A 20,652-nucleotide genomic window follows, 5' to 3' on the forward strand; every position below is an offset into this window, starting at 1 on the left:
AAGCTGGATTCCCTCTGCGTCCAGGTCATGAGAATGAGGTTGCATCGCTGCATTTGGGTCAGCTGTGGTAAAATCTACCTCCTGCTCTGAAAGAAACTTAGAAGTCTCTAGGAGGTGACAGTCCTGATCGGCCTCCATAACACTGGGGACTCTCTCAATGAGGCATTCTCAAGTTACTGCTTCCTTTGATCAGGAAGGAAGTGAAGTATTTGGGTTATTAAATCTCTAAAGGAATCGGGACACAGTTTGTTTCTTGTAGCATCTTCTGCTAGAACAAAGCAAAGAGAAAACATGTGAGGAAACCTCCAGCTACCTTATATTGAGGCAGCAGAGCATTCATTAGTGCCAGACTTAGTTGCTAATTTGCTAGCTCTCTCATTGCCATAGAAGTTGGCTGCCCTTTTACAATTGGGGAAGCTGCCATATGGAGTAATAGTATATTTCTCTGCAAAGAGTTGAGTCATGTTAGCAGATGCCAAGTTAAAAAGAGCACTCCCCTTACTTTTTTGACAGCAGTGGGTTTGATGGAGATCTGTCATTGCCCTGACAGCCAAGGCTCTGGTTTTGTTTTGTGAGTTCATGTAGAAATTATCTGTCTTGAAACATTCAGAAATCGTTTTGGTGACCTACTTAGGGAGCAATTTATAGCATAATATAGGAGTAGAGAATACAAATGTTGCTGTATTCATTGAAGAACCAAAACACTCATCAAATTGAATTTGCTTAATGCAGTTTTTCTGAGCTGGGGAACATTGAAATAGATGCAGGGCTGGTTTGAACCCCTGAGGACCTTATGTTCAGCTCTTATTCTGGTGGGTTTTTTTGTTTTAGTAACAAGAAAAGTAAGTCCTGAAGTAACCAAACTGATAGCTTTCAACTTTTTGTCATGTTAATTAGAAACTTCAAAGACTAGTCGTACATTCCTTAGGCAACTATTTCAGAAGTAATGAATTCAAGTCTTGTTCAGGTTATTTTTATTACCATTTCTAATCTTTCGCCCAATACAGCTGGTTTAATCTTAACATTTGTAATCACGCAAAGAAACTAAAATACTTGACAAGTTAACAAAAAAGCCATTTTTACAAGAAGATGAGGAAGACTGAAATATTTTCAGAGGCTCACTTAGGTAAAATATAACTGAAGAGTCTTCTGTTTGCCAGTCACCTTGCATCTTGTGATAATGAATACCAGGCTTCTCCCTCCCATCCCAAAGTAGTGATGATTGACCTGTTGACTCAGATTCAACCCCCAGTCAAGCAGTGATTTATTCAAAGGATAAAACCAAAGTTAAACTTGACACAGCACTGTAGGGCTGAACAGACTCCAATCCCTGCTCTCTGGTTCATCTTTTTTACTTTTTACAGATTAAAAAGCTGCTGTCAGATGCCTTTGGAGTGTGCCTGTTGCTAAAGAAAATCTGACTTAGTTATTTGTGCGCTGCTAAATTCTGCTGGGAGACACTCTTGCAGTGCCTTGTCAGCATTTCGGAGGCTACCTGGCACTCGTGGGTACTGTGGTCCCCCTGCCCAGAGCTGCCTCTGCAGAGCACAGCACTCGTAAGCGATAACAAGCTCTTGCCAAAAGGTGTGCGAGAGGCTGCATTGAGCTTTGAGTATTTGACAGCCGTGTCTCATTTGCCAGCCAGGGAGATGGCTGTAGTAGTTGTATAGGCTTGCTTGGGTCCTGTAGTTGCCTTTTGGCAGCCCAAGCAGTGATATCCCTCTAATGACATGTAGGCTGTTAGGGTTGTACCTAGTGGAAGAGGTGGGGTGGTTGAGGTATCTTTGCCACCATGTGTGTGAGACCTTGGGCTCTCAAAGAGGAAGGTGAGTTCTGAAACAGGGGTTTGCATCGGTGAGGAATATTAACTCTTTCCAGATACTTCTTCAAGTCAAATTTGGAATAAGTGCCTGGGATGAGAACCTTTCTATGCTAAAGAGCACCACTGTTCCTAATAAATGGCCTTTCAAGGGCTGTGAAAGGCTGTGAAATCAGAATACCTGATTTGCTCGTTTGGGTACATGAGAATTGCTCCCCTAACCCTGGAAATGGGTGAAGTGGAGCCAGCCTGCTGTGAGAGTTTCAGAGCTCAGGCCTGGCCTGTCATGGCACGAATATGATAATCTCTTCTGTGAGATGGTAACAACTTGCAGGAGACAATACAATTGAAAACAAGCTGCAGGGACTCCCGGAGCAGTAGCGAGTCTGCCTGAGCCTGGAGCATTGCCATTCTCTTGGGATCCACATTCAAAATTGACAATCAGTGTGTTGTGTTCCCCAGTGTTACCTGCTGTCAACTGCCAGGGCTGTTTGCAGCTACTGAGCATGCAACTGAAAGAAGCATAGCTTCAGTTTTCAAAAATGCCTGTAAAATGATCTGGCGAGTATTGAAAGAGAAGGATCTGCCAGCTGCATTTCTTCCTGAAAAGTGACACTTGGAAACACAGACCTCTCCCTTGCTGCTGAGCAGTGTGAGGTGCAGAACATTTTCGTATCTTCCAATGAGTTTGGCAAAACATTTCTGTAAAGGCAGATGAAGGTGCAGCTTCTTCGTTGAGAAAAGATCAGTCTTGCTAATGCACTAGATCACAGTTACCCTTCTACGCTCAGTTCTGCTGTAACTCATCGCCTGTGCTCCTCCACTCTTCGGTGTATCGCTTGCAATGCAGAACCACTGGAGCTCTCATTCATCAGAAGTGTTAATGTATCTCAGGTCACAAATGCAGAGCTCTCGGTACTTGGAAACAGATTTCACACATTCAACTCTCCATAAAAACAAGGTTGAGAATCAGCGTAAGCAGCAAGTCCGGCCAGCAGATGTTCTCCCTTTAGAGCCTGCTTGATAAATGGCACAATATCTGCCTGTGTGTGAGCTGCGTCAAAATAACTGGACCAACCGCTGCAGAACAGGCTTGAGTAGCTAGATATGGAAGGTGCTTTCTTGGATTTGTTGCCTAAGTTATTTTTTCAACAGCCTCTACTAGAGAGGGTCTTATTCCAGCAAAGAAGAGAACCCTCCTGGGAGCTCCCTGAATTAAGGACTCAGATCACAGCTTGGCATCTGCGGCCAGTTCCTATCTCAGCTGTGGAAAGCTGTTGGCTTGCCGATTAAGGGCAGGTCTGCCACATGGTACAGCTCATTTGATTAAAATGTACGTTTTGAACTTCAAGTACAGCCAGGCACACATGAGAGCGTAACCCTCCCAGTAACTCGCTGTTCCCTGACCATTGACGTAAGCGGCGTGCCTGGAGATGACAGCTGCAGCCAGGGGCGCAGCACCCAGCCTCGCTGTCTGTGCACAGCTCTGCTTCCCCGGGCTCGAGACTTGTGCCTGTAGGTAGAGTATCTGGCTGGCAGCCGCTGTCAAGCGCCCGTAGGATCCTGAGAACCCTACCTGTCAAACAAAATGAAGTGAAGTAGCTAGCACTCCCTGGGGGCATCTGACAGCCAGAGCAGCAGACTGTCACAGAATAAACCATGACCTTGTGCTGGCAGAGGTAAAAAAGACTCTGCATAGGAGAGTTCTTCTCGCCTTAACAGTTTGGCTGTTACCAGGCTCTAAAGCAAAACCCAACTTGAAGTAAATCCTTAATTTAGTGTAGGTGCTAATGGGATTCCAAGTGGGTATGTTGTGTACTTGCTGCTGATGGAAAGCATCTGTGTTGCTTTCAGACTTGACTTTGAAAGTCAGTTCTTATGCTCAAGTCTGGGATTTAAAGCATCAGAAACCTACACTATTGAAGAAAATAACAGCATTGTTCTTATGAGGTACCTCTTCCCCAAAATACCATGTGTTGGCTATCAGAGGGTTGCACTGCAACAAAGGACAACAGAAGGGTGCTCATGCTTCAAGGTGAGCAAATATTTTCCAGGGATTATTTCTACAGGTGCTGCTTCCCCTAATCAGATCATGAATAAGACGTAAGTGATTGGGAAACCTGTGCCAATTTTTAGTGGGTTCACACCTTTTCAGCAGTGAAGCATCACATGAAAATCTGGCACCTTTTGACTTTATCCCTTGGAAGCTTTGACTAAATTCACAAGGTAGCAATATTACTTTTTTTTCTCCTTTCAAAAAGATTGCCGATGGAAAGCCATTTTTACTTAAAGTGCTTCTGTTTGTTCTATTTAAAATGTCTGAAACTGAAGATCTAGTTAAAGATTTAGTAGTTCGTGTCCAGGTCAGCAAGTTAAAGCTGCGGAGCCACAGGCAAAGTTAGTCTGGACTGGTGGATTTATTGAATGCAAGTGGAGGTTCCTTTCAAGCATGTCAAACCTGGAGAGACTTCTCAGCTACTGGTATCACTTTAGATGTCATTGATTGTCTCAGGCCAATGTTCCCACCTAAGGAGCGCTGGATTTTTTTGGCAAGTCACTGTTACTAGCTACTCAGTTTCTCACAGGCGCTGCTGGATCCGCTTTCTGCCTGTAGTTGCTTTTGTAGCCTGTCAGATGGCATTGGGTGCTCCTGATGTGGCAGTGCAAAGGTTGAAGCATGACTTTGGAAAGCTGTTATCAACTGGTAGGGCCTCTTAGCTTCTTCTTAGTGCTAGTTTCCCCATCCAGGTATCTGCAGGTACCTTTTCATGGACCAGATCTTGGGGACCACAGCACTAACAGTGCATACCTGGCTGTTTGGGGGAAGTATGTGGTGTTGCACAATGAAAGCTAGTCTTGAAAAGCTTACCAGACTTGTCCCAGTGCTATAGGTTTAAGGAGACTGTAACGTTTTCCTTTCCTGTTTCCGAAAATGATTTGTAACAGCTGGTTTCTGCATCATTACAGATACTTGCAAGGTGACACGTGATGTCATTACTGAACCCAATGATGCAGTTTGGGAGGAAGGCTGGTGTGTGGCTTGCTTTTCTTTGCTGGGAAGAAATTGCACTTCAGAGCAACTTAATTGGGTAGCTCTCCAGAGTATAGCCAAAGCAGCTTACTCAGTATGTTTCTGCAGAGTTGAGAAGCAGGTCAGCAGATACCTTTTTATAGCATTCTTATAACTGCAGGGACAGGGTTAGCATATTAATTTGGAGTGTGCCTCTAGAATTGTGACTGGAGAGAAGGCACTGCTTTCCAGCCCCTCTTGTAAGAAACTGCTGTTGTATAGCAACAACAATTAGCTACAAAAGCTAAGTAATCTCTGTTGTTCTAAGGCAAGGCAATTAATCATTAAATCAGAGTTGGAAAGATCTTAGGTCACACAGTGTAGTCTGTGCTATACTTTGTTGTTTTGCTACGGTTCCTCTTATTGAGAGCATTGTCAAGCCTGATTTTAAATACTCCAAGCATGGAAGCTTCTGTCTTCCTCGAGAGAATTTTTTGCTGCTTAATAATTCTCACTATCAAGTTTTCCCAGACGTTTAGCCTAAATTTTCCCTCTTCTGGCTCATCTCCATAACTTACATCCAAGCATAGCATCTGGAACGGCTACACTGCTGTCCCTTCCCCAGCTCTTCCCTCCCAGACTCAGAGGTGCATTTTTGGCTACTCACCCAGTCTGTTCAATCACTTTTGCAGAGGTGAATCAGCTAAGTCCATCCACCAAACTGCTTTTACCCCTCTGGCTTTGGTGCCTCTAGCTCAAACACTAGACATTCCAACTCATGAGTGATGCCAGCAATCAAAGCATGTAACAGCTCCCTATTACAGAGGATGACTTCTTTTTTTTTTTTTTTTTTTTTTTTTTTTTCCTAGGTTGCACCATCATTTACATGGTTTTACTGGGCTTTAAACTAATCCCTTCTTAAGCTGGTTTGCGCTGTGGGAATTAAATATAAGCTGCTACCTTTAGTGATGGCTGAAAGTAGAAACCCCACAGACTGTCACATCTACCTTTCTGCTGTTCTTTGCACTTCTGGGACCTTCCCAATTGCTAGAAGAGTTTGTTCAGGAGCTTGATCTCCTACCACTTGTCCTCTGGCTTGCATGCATGTCTAATCAACTGACTTGCGTTTGAATTCTCTGGTTTATTCCCCTCCCTTGTCTATCTGCAGCTGTTTTTACTGACATTTGGGGATGTCTTTCTAAACCTGCCACTATGGGACAATAGATTTTCTCAGCAGGACACTAATATATGTAATTATTAATGTGAATGGAGTTTGTCTTGGCATAAGTCTTTGTAGCAGCAAATTTATTTCTTTGGCTCAGCATTTAGCATGGTCTGGTTTGTGTTTCAGCTGGGTGACAAATCGGAGAATTCCTTCTGGGATTTTTCAAAGTAGTAGCTCAGGCGGCTCCTGAAATTCAGGGCTCCCCACAACCTCAATTCTAGGTCTCTCTTACAGGCTGTTTCCTTCGTTGCAAGCAATGGCAGGTGTCTGCTGAACTGTACTCCCATGACAGGCTATTGCTGTGCGGGATGATGTGAGGAGAGCGTGAGAGGCATAGAAATAAAGCCCAGAGCTACCTTTTCTGTGCTATATTATGACAGTGCACTTTCTCAGACCTCCCGTTTGCTCCTGCTGTACCGTCAGCTCTCAGCCTGGGGAAAACTGAAAGTGAGGTTGCTCTCTGTTAGCAGAGATTAGTTGGTAATGTGGCAAGCCCGTGTGATAAAAGGCAATCCAGTGCATCTCCCTGGCTGGTGGAGTTTAATGACCCTGAGAATTAAGCCTTTTGTCAAGTGATCTTTTTTTGCCTGCCTTGATTGCTCTGTAGCAGGGCTTTCTTCCAGGAATCAACACGCTGCATGTGTTTGCTATATAGCTTTCACTAAGGTAAAGGCAGGAGACTTGGGAGATGCTGCAAGAAAAGTGCAGGCCATAGACGTACTTCAGGCTTTTTAGAAAGTGTTCGGGGCTGAGACAGGACTAATCAAGGAGGTGAAAAATAAAGAAATGGGGATGAAAATAAAGAATATGCAGGGGTTTGAAGCTGGAGAATTACAAGAGTGAGATAGCAAAAAGGGATGATGAAGAAGCTCATGTGCAATATGACAGACATGATAGTAGTTCTGTGCAGCCAAGAGGTATGAATGCACCTCGGAGGTGGAAGAAGTGAGTGGAGGGAGAGGCTGAACAAGAGCAGAAAAGAGCAAGGATGCTGGCTGTGACCCCATCAGTGCAATTGGCTCTGAAGCAGCATGGTGAAATGCTCACAGGAGAAGATTGAGCAGCTTTTAGTGAAAATGGAGTGAGCACAGAGGGGCGGGACTGATCCTTGTCTGAAAATACCCGGAAACTCAGTAACATCTCTCCAGGTAGTCTCATGTTCAGAGCTGGCTTCTGCTCGGAGAGATAGTCCAGGGTGCGCGGGCAGGCGATGAGGCTGTGCAAAATCTTGGGTTCCCTTTGGACTTCCAGCTGATAGAGATGCTTTAACCCCCTTTGTTTCTTCTATAACAGGTGGCTGTGAAAAACAACATTGATGTCTTTTACTTCAGCTGCCTAATTCCTCTCAATGTGCTTTTCGTAGAGGATGGCAAAATGGGTGAGTGCTTTTAGGTCTGTGGTCAGCCTCCTTCAGCCAGACTGCTTTGCAGCGCCCAGCTGGGTGCAGTTGTCCCATGGCTGAGATTCACGTGTGCTTGGCCATGACCTTCATGCCAGTGCATCTCAGCAGCCTGAATTGATGTGGTTTGATAGCCTGTCCCTGTTGTCCTGCAACTCCAATAGTTACCAAAAACCAAGTCCTCTGCTCTGATTCTCTCTGCAAGACAAGGGGTGGATCTGTTTTCTTTGAGGCTGATTTTTGGGGTATTTGTTTGGGCTTTTTTTTTTTTTTGAGGGTTTGATTCACTCAAATGGGTCTAGGATTTGCCCCCATACCACTTCCACTGTAACTCGTGTATTCCTGGTCACCTTTATTAAACTGTTGTTGGAACTGGCTGGGAAGTTGCTTGAAAAGCAGCTTTTACTAACATAATCCTAAATGTGTGGATCTTCCTTCCCGCCTGTTCTTGGTTTGTAAACAGCGCATATGATAAAGACTGCCTCTGGTTTGGGGGTTCCAAAATCCATCAAAGCTTTGCTGCTTTTACAGTGAGACTGAGGTTGTTATAGGAGCAAATCCTGGATCTGTCCATGGCAGGGCAAAATGTGACTAAATGCTCTTTTTGTGTGTCTACCTTGTAACATTCTGCGGTGAATTAGTTAATGCTATGGTCCTGTGAGGATCCAGGAGTGCTGATCGTCTGTCTTGTTTCTAGAGCGCCAGGTCTTCCTTGCAACATGGAAGGATATTCCAAACGAAAATGAGCTTCAGTTCCAGATTAAAGACTGTCACCTGAATGCCGGTGAGTAGCTTAATTCTACCACGCTGAGAGCACTTTTGATGTACAGTCACTAGACATCACCTTATGAACAGCATTGTCTATGGCTAATGGATAGATGGGTATTGCACTTAGGAACAGAACAGCCTTGGATCCTAGGGCTTATTTCAGTCAAAAACTTTAGCTGGGTCCCCGTAAAAGCACATTTAAAATCCCAGATCTTAGACTTTACCTACTTGTTTCTTCCTTTCATTCTGGATCTTGTATTCTTGTTTTTTCTTTCACGCTTTGCTTCTCTGCAAAACTGCTCTTTTTAAATAGAGCCGAATATGGTGTTGGGGCTGTTCAGCAATCTTGTCCTGCTACTGTGTGTTTCAGGCAAGGTGTTCCAGCCCTGACTTTAACCTACTGCATAATCCTGGGCCAGTCACTTCACCTTGCAGCATCTGCTTTCTTCTTTCTGTTGTGAAAGAGTAACCCTGTATACACTATAAAATGTTTTGACATCTGTGGAGGACAGGCCATGTGAGAAAGAGTTTTGGTCTGCTGCTGTTAGCTGATATATTGATGTATTTTGATCATAGTCTGTCCCATTCAGCTCTGTGTTTATCTGTCTAGTTGCCTCTCTGAGCATCCTGCTTGTACGTATGACCTTACTACTGCTGAAGGATGAGGGAGTGTAAAAAAAAAAAAGTGGAATGGGGCCAGCATAGCAGCTTTGCTCCTGTTCAAGAGGTTCTGGACAGGAGCCAAGTGATTCTACCAAAAGCTGCTATGCTTCACAAAGGAAAAAAGTGTCCCTATTGATTACAAACTCCATAACCTTTTTATTCTCTCATGTCTGCTATTACACAATGAACACTCTCTTGCTTCAATGGCAGACAGAAACCACGGGTCTCTTTGTACTCATAATTATTACTATTTTGGAGTGTAAGAGATGGAGCACGCAAGAGGGGAAAAAATAGCAGCTGTTGGACCTTATGACTTGATTTCACTGTGGGGTTTCAAGTGAGAACAACCTCTGTGCCTCGCCCAGTCCTCCCTCTGCTCCCAACTGAGCTTGGCATAGCCTCTCCCCCTGCACTGCAGTCCTGCTGCCGGTAATGCCTTCTGCCTTTGCCATGCCCTAACGGCACTGTCCAGAGCTCTTTGCGTCTCCAGTCAGAAACATTGGTAACTTCTCATGTTTGGCACTGGGGTGTTGCAGTGCTGGTTAGCGGGGGTTGTCATTGGGGGCGAAGGGGGGGTCTGGGAAGATGAGCACTGGTGATCCTGCAGCCTGGCCTGTGCTCCCTTCTCCCTCTGGAAGAAAATGTTAGAAAATGTGGAGTGACAGGCAATGCTCCCCATTCAGGGAGGTTTTGCCAGCTCAAGACCAGATTGCTTGCTCAGGCCTGCCTGAACTGGTGACACTCAGTGGAGAACATGTTATTAGCTCGCAGGGAGAGCATGGGAATGCCAGGCAGTTTCTCTGCAGTGGTATCTGCAGCCATTCCCAGGACTCAGGCGGGAAGAGGCTTCTTGGTGCTTTAGCCAGAGCCCTGGACGCAGTGCCTCTCCCAAGCACAATCCGTCACTCAGGATGCTCGGGGGTGTGCAGGATCTGCCAGCCTCTTTGGCTTATGTGCGGTAGAAAGTGGGTCATGTCTCATAAACAGATTTCAAACACTTCCATCCTCTGAAGCTTCTGGTTTTGTATTTCCGCTGCTGACACCTCCTCCCTCTTGTGACTATACCGGCCGTTTCCTTCCTTGACCACCTGGGCTTCAGCACGGAGCAGGCCAATAGGAAGGGAAAGCAGGAGGGAAAACTAGGGAAATCTTGTGTGCTTGTCTTAGTCCCTTGTATTTTAACTACCAATGCAACCCTGACTCAGTCTGCTGCTCAACTTGATTTCATCTAAGCACTAACCTCCTCTAGTACAGACCATCCTAACAGCATCAAGCCTTGCCTGTACAAGGATCAGCCAGATCCCACACCCTGTGGAGGGCTGGGCTTCCAGCATCCTCAGGGATGGAGACTTCTCACAGCATGGCAAGTGGCTAGTGGTGCACACCAGGGCAGAGGTGAAATAAGCTGGATGAGCTCTGATGACAGTTGAATCCATCTTGCTACTAGCTTATACCAGAGCAAGGGTGCGTGTCTGGCCATGTGCTGCAGTAGGGCGATAGTCTTTCAAGGTTCACAATCTTGATCATTTAAATCCAGTGAGAACAGCCTTATTTTAAGACACCTCCTTTCTTCCAAGAATAGCAGCTCTGGGTATAAAATCTTTAGGAACTTGATCCTTGTGGAGGAGAGACTGGTTCATGTTCAAAAGACTCTCTGGTAGGAGATGCCTAACCAGAATAAAGCTCTCGACTTGGGCTGTCGGCAATTCTATTGTTCACTGATGAAATACTGCCGCGTGCAGCGCTCATATCACTGCATAAAATAAGGTACGCAACAGCTGCCATGGCAGAGCTGCGCAGAACAAAGTCTGCAGATTTCTACGGCTCCTTACTAAAACTTAAGAGGTGCTGGGTTTTTGCAACCCTTCAACACAGACGAAAAGCTTCTAAGCGCCGCCGGCTCTGCAGAGGTGTGCAGCCACCGTGTGAATCGTTATCCCTCCTCTCGCATCCACTCAGATAAGTAATTCATGCCTAGCGTGAGCCCACCCACTGGGTGGCGAGTTGCTGTTGAGGCTTGGGGATGCACCGCACCATTCATGCTTCGGTCTAACCGATTCCAGCCCAGTGACGCGAATTTAGCTGTGAGCTAAAAATACCTCTGCTCCCAGCTGATGTGCCCTAATCGCAGCGCTACCAGCCACTTAAATAGAGCCGCACGGCTGCAGCAGGCGTCGGACAGATGGAGCAGAGCGTGCCGAACAGCGTGCGGCTGCTGCTGGGCAGAGAGCTGATCAGAGCTGTGGTCCCTGCACCCTCGGTGCCTGGCTTCTCTTCTCCTAGCTGCAAAGAGCCTTCACTTTCCTAAGTGCTCAGATCTGCGCTGTTTCTGCACTGCGTGAGAAGTGGGGCTGAAGTTATGTGCAGGCATGCAGGAGGCCCTACTGAGCAGCTAAACAGGGGATGCTGATTTTCTTCAATGGAGAAACTGAAATTTGAATTTCTTTTTCTTTAAACCAAAGTGAAATAAGCTTGGAACAGGGGGCTTTAGGGGGCTGGGATTTTATCTGTCAAAGAAGCAGTTTGTGCATTTCTTGCACATCCAGGGCTGTCTGTCTGTCACTGTGCAAGTCACCTCACAGCACCTCCTGTGTAAACTGCAGGCTTTTCCCCAGATAATTTGTTTTGTTCCTTCAAACAAAAAGGAGATAAACAGTCCATCAGTGGAGATACTTCTGAGTGAGTCTGTGCTCCCAGGCCTTTGTAGGTAAAAGGACCATCCTGTGCCCATGATGCAAGCCAAATAGGATTGACTTAAGCTTTGATGGTTTGCGACGGGGATGGTAGAAAAAGCTCCTGTCCCTGGCAGCTCACCCCATAACAGGGTACAGAACAACCAGAAAATCTTGGCTGCTGTGGGTAGCCCATGGCACCACAAGCTGAAACCTAGGATAAGGTGCCAGGCTGTGGGCTGAGGAGCAGGTACCCTTAAATGGTCAGAACTTGCCACTCTGATCCTTGTCTCCAGCATCTTTGTTTCAAAAAAACCCCAACAAACAACAACAAAAAAACCCCATCCCCAAACCCAAGTCCTGGACACTTGAAGATATTCCCACTATTCCCAGTGACTCAGTGAGAGATGAGTGCTTAATTCTGGATGAGGGATTTGGGGCTCAGGTTCCCAGCGGTGAGAGCTGGCACTGCCCTGAGGCTGTTCTTTAGGGCTGGAGCCATATGGCTGTGAAGGAGCAGGTCTCTCTGGACTTGTATCATGGGGCCAAGGTGTACTTAGGATGCACTGCACATGATGAATTCATTAGAGCTGTTTCATGCATCTGCCTCTTAGGAAGAGGTTATGATAGTTCCATGGAGAAAACCTTATTCAGAAATGCAACTTGTAATGAAAACACAAGGTCCTTGTTATACCCCAGCATTCTCATCTCTTATGAATCCAGTGCTAAATTAATTGATTTTTGAGTTTTTTAATGAAAATATAAGAATCTAGTGCATGAAAATAAATTCCTAGACTGTTATAGCTCAAATAATCAGGGTGCTGTTGGTGCAACTATACCAACTGAGGTTTCCCCTGCAGCTGAGCATGTGCTAAAGCTGTTTGCCTTGTTTACGCAGGTTTTTCAACATCCTAAGTTTGATTAAATTTTAAAGGACCACTACATTAAGCTAAGATATGCAAATCAGATTAGCTAAATGTTTTTCCTTTTTAAAATTCTGCTTACCCAAACCCACAGAGTGAAAGAGGACAAGCTGACTTGCACATGGAGATTGAATGCCATTAAGCAGGAGGCAATTAGTTGCTGTGCTGTTCAGCAGTTCTAGGAACTTTGGTTTTGCTTGCTTATTACTGGTCCCCAATTTGGTGTGAAACAACAACTTTGGTATTCGGAGTTAAATATGGCTTTATTGATATGCAGTGGTCACTTTGTTTCTCTCTGCCCACCCCACCCCCCCAACGCCCCCACCCCGCCCTGAGTAATTTGCTAATGCTAGAACAAAGAGAAATTGGATTTTCTTGCTCTAACAACCTGGGGGACAATCATACGCAAGCTTCCTTGGTATGGTGGGGGGGTTCTGTATGTGCGGTATCGTTTTTTTCTGTATGTGCAAATCTAGTAACCTGATCCTTTAATAAATTATGGAATCCATGCATATTACATGTCTTGGAAATGAATGTACTGTCATAATATTGACCAAAGTGCCTCCCCACTGGATCAGAGTATGCAGATGCATTTCGTATTTGAATGCAGTTCTTGGCTGGATGCTCAGAACCATTCAGGTGTTGCTAGAAATGGCATGGGGATGTTTTCAGCTACCACAGCATAAAATATAGTCATTAAATTTTACGTCCTGAGATCCAGTGCTTGTTGCAAAACGCCACAAAGGTCCAGGTTCAGAAAAGGTATATTGTCGATGTTGATTCTGAGTTGTGCGTGTCCTCTGTGAAAACTCCTGTTGTTGCCAATTGGTCATCTTGGCTGTTTGAGTTCAGAAGTGAAGTTCTTATGCTGTATGGGTAGAAGATTTAAGCATGTCCTTCGCTTTACCCAGAAGGAAAGTGCTGTTGAAAAGAATTGGATTACTTCAGTGCAAGGGAAGAGACCTCGTGCGGTTGTTCTTTCCTGTGTGCCTGTGTTTCTATGTGTCCTATTTAGTTGTTGGACTGAGGTAGGGTAAAGAATTCTGTTTAAAAAGCAAAAGAAAAGGAAAAAAAAACAACTAAAAAACCACCAAAATAAAAAAACAAAACCACACCAAAAAACCCCCAACCCTGAAAGATGGACTGATGTCAGAGGCTTTCCTGGCCTTGGTGATGGGGGAATCTTTCTGTATCCTTACACTGTGCTTCAAGAGGGTTTTGAGAATAATCATTGAGCCAAAAGAAAAAGCCCTGTGGAAAGTTGCTTAGCAAGGTCAGATGTAGACTGTGCCGTCTTGCAGAAGGACTCGTGTGGCTCTGGTTTGCAGAGTCACCAGACTCCACGTGTGTGGGGAGACGTGTGCCCAGGCAGCGCGGCTCAGCCCTCCTCCTGCCTGCGCTGGGCACTAACCAGGGCTTCGGTGGGTGCTGCGCTCTTGCTCCGAAACCAGCAGCCCTGTTCAGAGCTCCCAGCAAATATCTGCCTTTTTTTTTTTTTTTTTTTTTTTGAAAGGCTGTGCTGTCACATGGCATTAGCGGTCCTGCCTTCAGCCTGGCACTGTTGCTTAGCAACTCTGCCCGATCTCTGAAATCCAAAATCCTGACACTCTGGAGCACAGGAGGGATGGGAGCTGCTACCTGGGGGGACAGGGGGTAGGCTCTCGTCAGTCCCCAAACCAGTGCCACGAGAGGGGGCAGGAGGAGTCAGGGAAGCCAAGCATCAGCACTCCAGCCTGTTCACAATTGCTCTGGGTGTCTGGCTGAAAGAGGGTATGTTTTGGTAGGGTTTCTTGTATTCTTCAGAGGGTAACTGAGGTCAGACAGGGAGGCAGAAAACAGGCTTTCTTAGGAGTTGCCCTGCCTCAGTTTCCTTCCCTGTACCCCTCTACAAGCACTCCTCTGCTCAGAAATCTTCCCCCAGCAGAGGCAGTGGCTGTTTAAATTGCAAGAGGTGCCATGGCACAGTTGAAGGCTTTGGTGTAAGAGCAGCTGCTCTGCGACCCCGTCTCGCCCCCTGTGCCCCCAAAGCACAGCTCCCCAGGCAGCAGGAGCGCTCCTCTCCTCTGCTGTCGCACCGTGTGATGGGATAGCAGCCCCACAGCTGCCAAAATTACAGCTTCCCACTTGCAGCCTTGCTTCTGACCCTGCACCCAGGCGCCCTGGGGAATGCCTTTGCTCTGACAGCATGCCCCAGCAGAGGGGGAGACTGCTGCTGGCAGATATAAAGATTGCTGGAGAAAGTCTCGAACCCTTGCCAGCAGTTCCACTTCCAGGATACGAGTCCAGAGGGGCTTCAGACTGGTGAGATTTAACCACAGCCTGTTAAAATTGGGCAAACAAAATCACATTTAATACCAACATCCCTTGCAAACAAGGACGCACTCTCGGAGCCGGCGCTTGCGTTAAACACCATGCCTTCACAAAGCCCCAGAGGCTGCTCTCGCCGGCTGGGAGGGCATGAGGAGATGGGATTTTGGGCTTCATCCCTAGTGGGTGATGTCCTTCCAGCACGGGTCTCTCCCAGCCACGCTCCCTGCAAGGAGGGGACTGCTCTGCCTCGCCCGTTTCCCTAATCTGGATGAGTTTGTTGTATAGAGGAGTAGAGGTGGGAGGAGGAGACAGAGGGAATGAGGGTTTTTAAGCAAAGGATCTCATTAGTTACTTATATCTGCTGGTTTCCATAGTAACTGGGGAAGAGAGGAAACCTAAATCTGAGTGTGTCTGGGTAGCTGGATGCCTGAACCCTCCTCAACCTGCATGGAGCTGCTTTGAAGCCTGGGGAGCAAAAGGGTTCAGCCCAGCCATGGTTGGAGGGTCCAGGCTGCCCATGGAGCTGCTCGCAGCTCTGGTTATCAACACTGCCCTTGCGAGAGGCAGCGGGTCCAAGTCTCTGCATCGGTGTATGGATTTGTGGGGCCTTTTTCCTGCTTCTACCATTCCCTGGTGCGTGAACAGACTCTGCTGTCCCCTCTCTAATCCCTCCATGCACCAGCACAACTTGTGTCCATTCTCAAATCCAGCACTGATGCCAGCGGATCTCGGTGTTTGTAGGTGCAGGGATGGATTAGAGCTGCACAGTCGCTTTGTGCTGCTTCTATGCTGCTGTCCTGCTCCTCGCGCTCCTTGAAATGGATCCCACGTTTCCAGTCTCTCGGCTTTCAGTGCAAATTGGGTTAAGGCCACTTCTCTCCCTTGCTTTCTGTTGAAAGTGCCTAACCTGCTGATAATGGCCCAGCATAGACAGGGTGTTCCACCCAGAGCTCTCCAGCAGAGAGCTTGAACGAGTTAAATTTCTCCTGTTGGGCGCCAGGAATGGGAATTTGCCAGTGATGCTTATCAAGTGTGGAGTCCTCCTCCCTGAGCCTTTCACCCAAAGTGCAAATGTGCCCCTTTTACTGGCATCAAAAGACTGAGGCTTGCTCTGCTCTGTGCTGTGCTGAGAAACCCCTTGGCATCTAGAAGCCGCTGGTTTGGGTCTTTGTGTTCTGCATGTTTGCCTCTGTTCTTGTTTCTTTGAAAGGTCCCTTAGAAGTAACGTGTGTCATGGTTACATCCATACAGGTCTCCAGGTGAAATCACACATCTTCTGCGAGTGCTGAGGTTATACAGTGCATTAAAACTGTATCGCAGCCCTATGATGTCTAGAGACAGATGTCTGTGGGTTTTTATCCTTTCAAGCAATTGCTTTAAAAAAAAAAAAAAAAAAAAAAAAAGGAAAGGCTTTTTACTACCTTGTAGAACATTGGTTTGGCCAGGGGTGTCTGTGTGTGAGGGTGGGGGAAGCAGGAGGGAGCTGTCGTGGTCGGGACAGGACCTCAGAAGCAGGTACCCAAGCAAGCCTCAGGCAGTGATCTTTGTTCTTCTCCACCTTTGTCTTCTGACTTTTGGCTGCCTCCAGGTTAGCCTGCCTGGGGCTTGTTGGGGTTTATAGATAGAGCAGAGTCCTTTTACCCTCTGAGCTGCAGACTCTCGCCTTGATAAAGGCAGCAAGTCCTGAGTGACCCAGAGCAGTAAGCAGTAAGGGAAAGCCTTGCAAGGTGGGCAAATACTTCACAAGGGATCACAGCCTGAAAGGAATGAGGTGGGTCCCTGGAAGCAAGTTGGAATTTTTTCTCCTTGTGTCATGTCTGCTCCTGTCCCCAGGGAAAACTCTAGGACAGAAGTCAGCGTTTCCTTGTGCGCTTGCATCCTGGGAACGCTCCTCTGGGGTCTCCTGTCTTCTCAGATGATGAATCTGAATTAACAGATGTGTTTTTCTTTCTTTTCTCCGAAGACACCGTCTCCAGCAAACTGCAGAACAACAATGTCTACACCATTGCAAAGAGGAACGTGGAGGGCCAGGACATGCTCTACCAGTCTCTGAAACTCACCAATGGCATCTGGATCTTGGCCGAGCTTCGCATTCAGCCAGGGAACCCGAACTACACGGTGAGGTGTCGGACTGTGGAGGGCACGTGGCGCAGGCTGGGATCCTTCTAACTCGCCTCGCTTGCAGAGCGATTTCTCCCTGCTTTGCCTAACGTGCTTGTTTTGGGGGACATCCTGTTAATTTGACTGAGGGGTTAGGAAGGCCCACTGAACTGGAGAGAAGGGAGAAACAACAGAATTACACTGCTCTGTTACCAGTGAGCTGGGATAGTGCCCACTCAGCAATGAGCAGTTACTTGCCAAGGTTACCCAGAGATAAAGCCAAGAGACATTAGCGAGAAAGCATTGCCAGGATGCCCTTCCCCCTCTCATAAACAAGGAGAAATTTATGCCTTGCTGCGTTCCTGCAGCGGAGACCGGCTGTCTGGATGTCAGAGGCTCTTTGGCCTTGTGCTGGCATCAGCCTATGGCTGGTGAGAAGGTGCGGTCTGTCCTGCATTGCGCACCTGTATAGCTATTCCCTTTGCTCCCCTTCTGAGGACCTGTGTGTCTGAGCATCCCGGTATTAGAGGATTTATCTCCTGTTGGAAGCTGTTCCAGGAGTTTCAAGAGAAATCCATGGTCTGGGGACCTGCGGGGTGAAAGTGAGTGTTGGAAGATGATTTAAAGTGTTTGCACAAGGATTGATGCTGCAAGCCTCATCTCAGCCTGATCCTTGCTTTAGAGAGGGGTGACAGCCAAGTTTGTGTCTGTCAGGACTGAGCAGCAAATCATTAGAAGCCCCCAGGTTTAGAGCTGTGATTTACAACATGAGGGCAAGTAAGCCCCTTGTCTCAGAGTTTGGGGCAACGTCCCCTTCTTTCATGCCTGCAGAGGCACCTACATTTGTTAAGGGATTCGGGAACCCCACAGTGGGAGTTTGCTTTCCTGTATCTCCTCCTGCTTGTAGCAAGCTCCGAAAAGGCAGTTTGGTGTTGGTGATGAAGAAAGCAGTACCCAGGAGAAATATTCTGGGTGACTGTCATCAGCCACGTCCATGATCTGTCCAACCCATGCTGTAGGTCAGACATTTCCAGTTGCTTTTGTTGAGATGGTAGAAAGCTCCTGCCTTCCTTTGCACCACCGCTAACCTCTCCTCTCTTCTCCGCAGCTCTCCCTGAAATGCCGAGCTCCCGAAGTGTCCCAGTACATCTACCAGGCCTACGATGCCATCTTGAAAAACTAACAGGAGATCAGCCTGTGCCTCACCCTGCAGAAGGAGGGGGGAGAAAGGGGTCCCCAGATCCTCCTTCACCACTGGTGCGGGGAAAAGCACTCTTAACTGGAAGCAGCTGTATTCATGTGTAGGATTTCAGTCAAAGGCACTGATTAAACAAGGTAGCAATTAGTATCCACGTGCTAATGATGATAGGGAACAAACCCCTTTGATATTTTTAGCGTCCATGGAGTTTGTAACCACTGCTTCAACTACTCCCACGTCCCCCTTGCCCCTCACTCGTTGTCCGTTCTTGTGGGCTTCTCCATTTTGTGCCAATGTTCGGTGTTTTCTAAATGGCTTTAGGCATAGTTACAATTTTGTAAAATACCGCTCATTGAAAAAAACCAAGCAAAAACCACACGTTGGCTCATTAAAACAAGGCAAAAGTGTCGAAAACATAACACTGCACTTTATTTTATATTTTTATACTTTTTTTTGAGTTTTTCTATTGTAATTGGCTTAAAGGGAAGGTGATTCCAAGGAAGTATTGGGAGCCCTGCAGGGACAACAGGCTCTAGCAGGGTGAGCACGGCCTCGGGGAACTAGGAACAGAGCCATCAGTTCGGTCCGTGGAGGCGGATGGAGCCCTAAAGAGAGGGGGTTTTTTATTACACTTGTGCTAGCAGACTCAGCTCTGCTTTTTGATGGTGTGTTTTCACTCCAACCATCTCCCTGGCTCATTAGCTGCTGATTTGAGAAGTGAGGCTGCTTTTGCATGGGGAGGAGCTGCAGACCTAGATTGGTAACGGGACAGCAGTGGATGAAATGAAGGAAACGAGCCCGCTCTTAGAGCAAATGGCCGTTGCCAGAGCTCCAGGTATGGTCTCTGCATCCTCACCCATCCCCAGCCCCTCTTCTTGTTCTTTCCATGCCTGCTATGGCCAAACTGCCTTCTCGGCCATCCTCTGAGCTGTGCCACCTTCACCCGGCACTGCGCTAACCCCTGGCAATCCCCAAGGCTTGCGGTGGTAAATCTGAACGTGGCAGTGCTGCTTCCTTGCCGGGGCTGTGGGCATCAGCTGTGCCCCTATGGAAGGGGCTGCTGCTGGCAGTGTCCCAGGGTGCTGCGGGTAGTTGAGCAGCCCTCCCTGTTCCCGTGCTGTTTCCCAAAACCCAGGCTGTGGTGTGATGGGAGATGCTTTGGGCTTAATGGTGTTTGCACCCTGCCTGCCTAGGGGCTTCAGGTCCTGGCTCGGCTGAGAGTCAAGCAGATCGTGGAAGCATTTCTTCCAGTTGCAGCTTGGCTCTTTGCGCCCAGAGGTACACGGTAACAAGGGCCAGTCGGGTTCCTGCTCTCACCCCCTGTCCCAAGCAGCCCCATGCCCTGGCCCCTCTTTTCCAACCTGTCCTTAGGGCCAGGACTGCTTCCCTTTCCAGTCCCTGGCTGTGGACTGACCACATTGCAACCACTAAGTGCTGCAGCAACAGCAGTGAAAGCAAAGCCTCTTGCATGTCCTTGCTCCATCCATAGCTTGTCCTGCTTAAACCAAGCCACTAACCAGAACAGCTTCACCCTCCCCAGCATGCTTTGATGCCATCTCCTCCCCAGCGAGCAAAGCTCTTATGCATAGCAACCCCCATGTTGTCTTTTTAGATGCCACATTCAAAGTCAATAAATGTTACACGGTGGGAGATGGTTCATCAGGGCTTTGGCACTGTCTGCAACCAAGAAGCCAGTGCTGGGAAAAGGTCACAATGCCCTGGAAAAGACTCCAGTGGGGCACAGGAGCTGCCGGACCCTGAGGAAGGTGGTGTCCCAGTGTAGGAACCCCTGTGCTCTGGCTGAGAAAAAGTGGGGCAGAGCTGGAGCAATCCAGCCCTTGAGCCCTGCCCACGTGTGCTGATTTGCTCCAAGCCCTGCGGGTGCACTGCAAAAATCATTAATAGAGCAATTAAGGAAGCACCAGTGGCACTGAGTGCGATGCTGTGGCGGGGCAGGGAAGAGATGGTACAGGGTCAGGAACAAAGACTTGAGCCTCCTCCACTAAACAACCAGTGTAGGTTTGACGCAGGGAGGGGTTGCTGAGCACCCCTTTCTCTTGCCAAATTTCTTCCCAGCTTTTCGGGCGCGTGGGTGTTTCTGCGCTGCAGGGCAGAGCCTGGGCTCGGTCAGTGGCCTTTCGCCCGCCTCTCCCGCCACGCCGCTCGTTCGAGTGTTCGCCGCGTAGTTGTGTTGCTCTTCAGGCTTTACCTGCCGTCCGCGTCAATAAACTCATTTCCACGATGCTGTGGCTGTGTGTGGCTCTGTGGGGCTGGGGAGAGGATCCAATTTTCCTGCTTTTGGCCCTGCCCATGGGAGCAGGCATTGCTGAAGGCTGGATTTGGTGGAAAGGAGGCTGTTTGCTCACCAAGAGCCTTTTGTCCTCTTTTCGCCAGCCACTTCTCTTCTACAGTGGAGACACCCCAAAATAGGGGCTTGCAGCATGAGGAGGTAGCAAGTATCCTTGGTCCTCTGCCTCTGGCTGCTGCTGTCGTCTTAATCTTGAAGGGCAGCAGGAAAAGGGTCCTGGCTTGCAGGGGGCACTGGCACCTTGGCATGGACAGCCT

At 47.7% G+C, this 20,652-nt stretch overlaps 1 protein-coding gene across 3 annotated transcripts in view; it reads left to right on the forward strand.

The window, feature by feature from the left end:
- AP2B1 (adaptor related protein complex 2 subunit beta 1) overlaps positions 1-20,329 on the forward strand; it is an 82,004-nt gene extending 61,675 nt beyond the window's left edge. For all 3 annotated transcript variants that reach the window (XM_052805088.1, XM_052805091.1, XM_052805089.1), the window contains 4 exons: positions 7,348-7,432; positions 8,151-8,237; positions 16,753-16,907; positions 17,998-20,329. In XM_052805088.1, coding sequence (XP_052661048.1) covers positions 7,348-7,432; positions 8,151-8,237; positions 16,753-16,907; positions 17,998-18,072 — 402 coding nt within the window. In that variant the 3' untranslated portion in view covers positions 18,073-20,329. The remainder of the gene's footprint in view (positions 1-7,347; positions 7,433-8,150; positions 8,238-16,752; positions 16,908-17,997) is intronic.
- Positions 20,330-20,652: the final 323 nt, after the last annotated feature.

Source organism: Harpia harpyja, chromosome 12 (assembly GCF_026419915.1).
Source record: "Harpia harpyja isolate bHarHar1 chromosome 12, bHarHar1 primary haplotype, whole genome shotgun sequence".
Classification (NCBI taxonomy): domain Eukaryota; kingdom Metazoa; phylum Chordata; class Aves; order Accipitriformes; family Accipitridae; genus Harpia; species Harpia harpyja.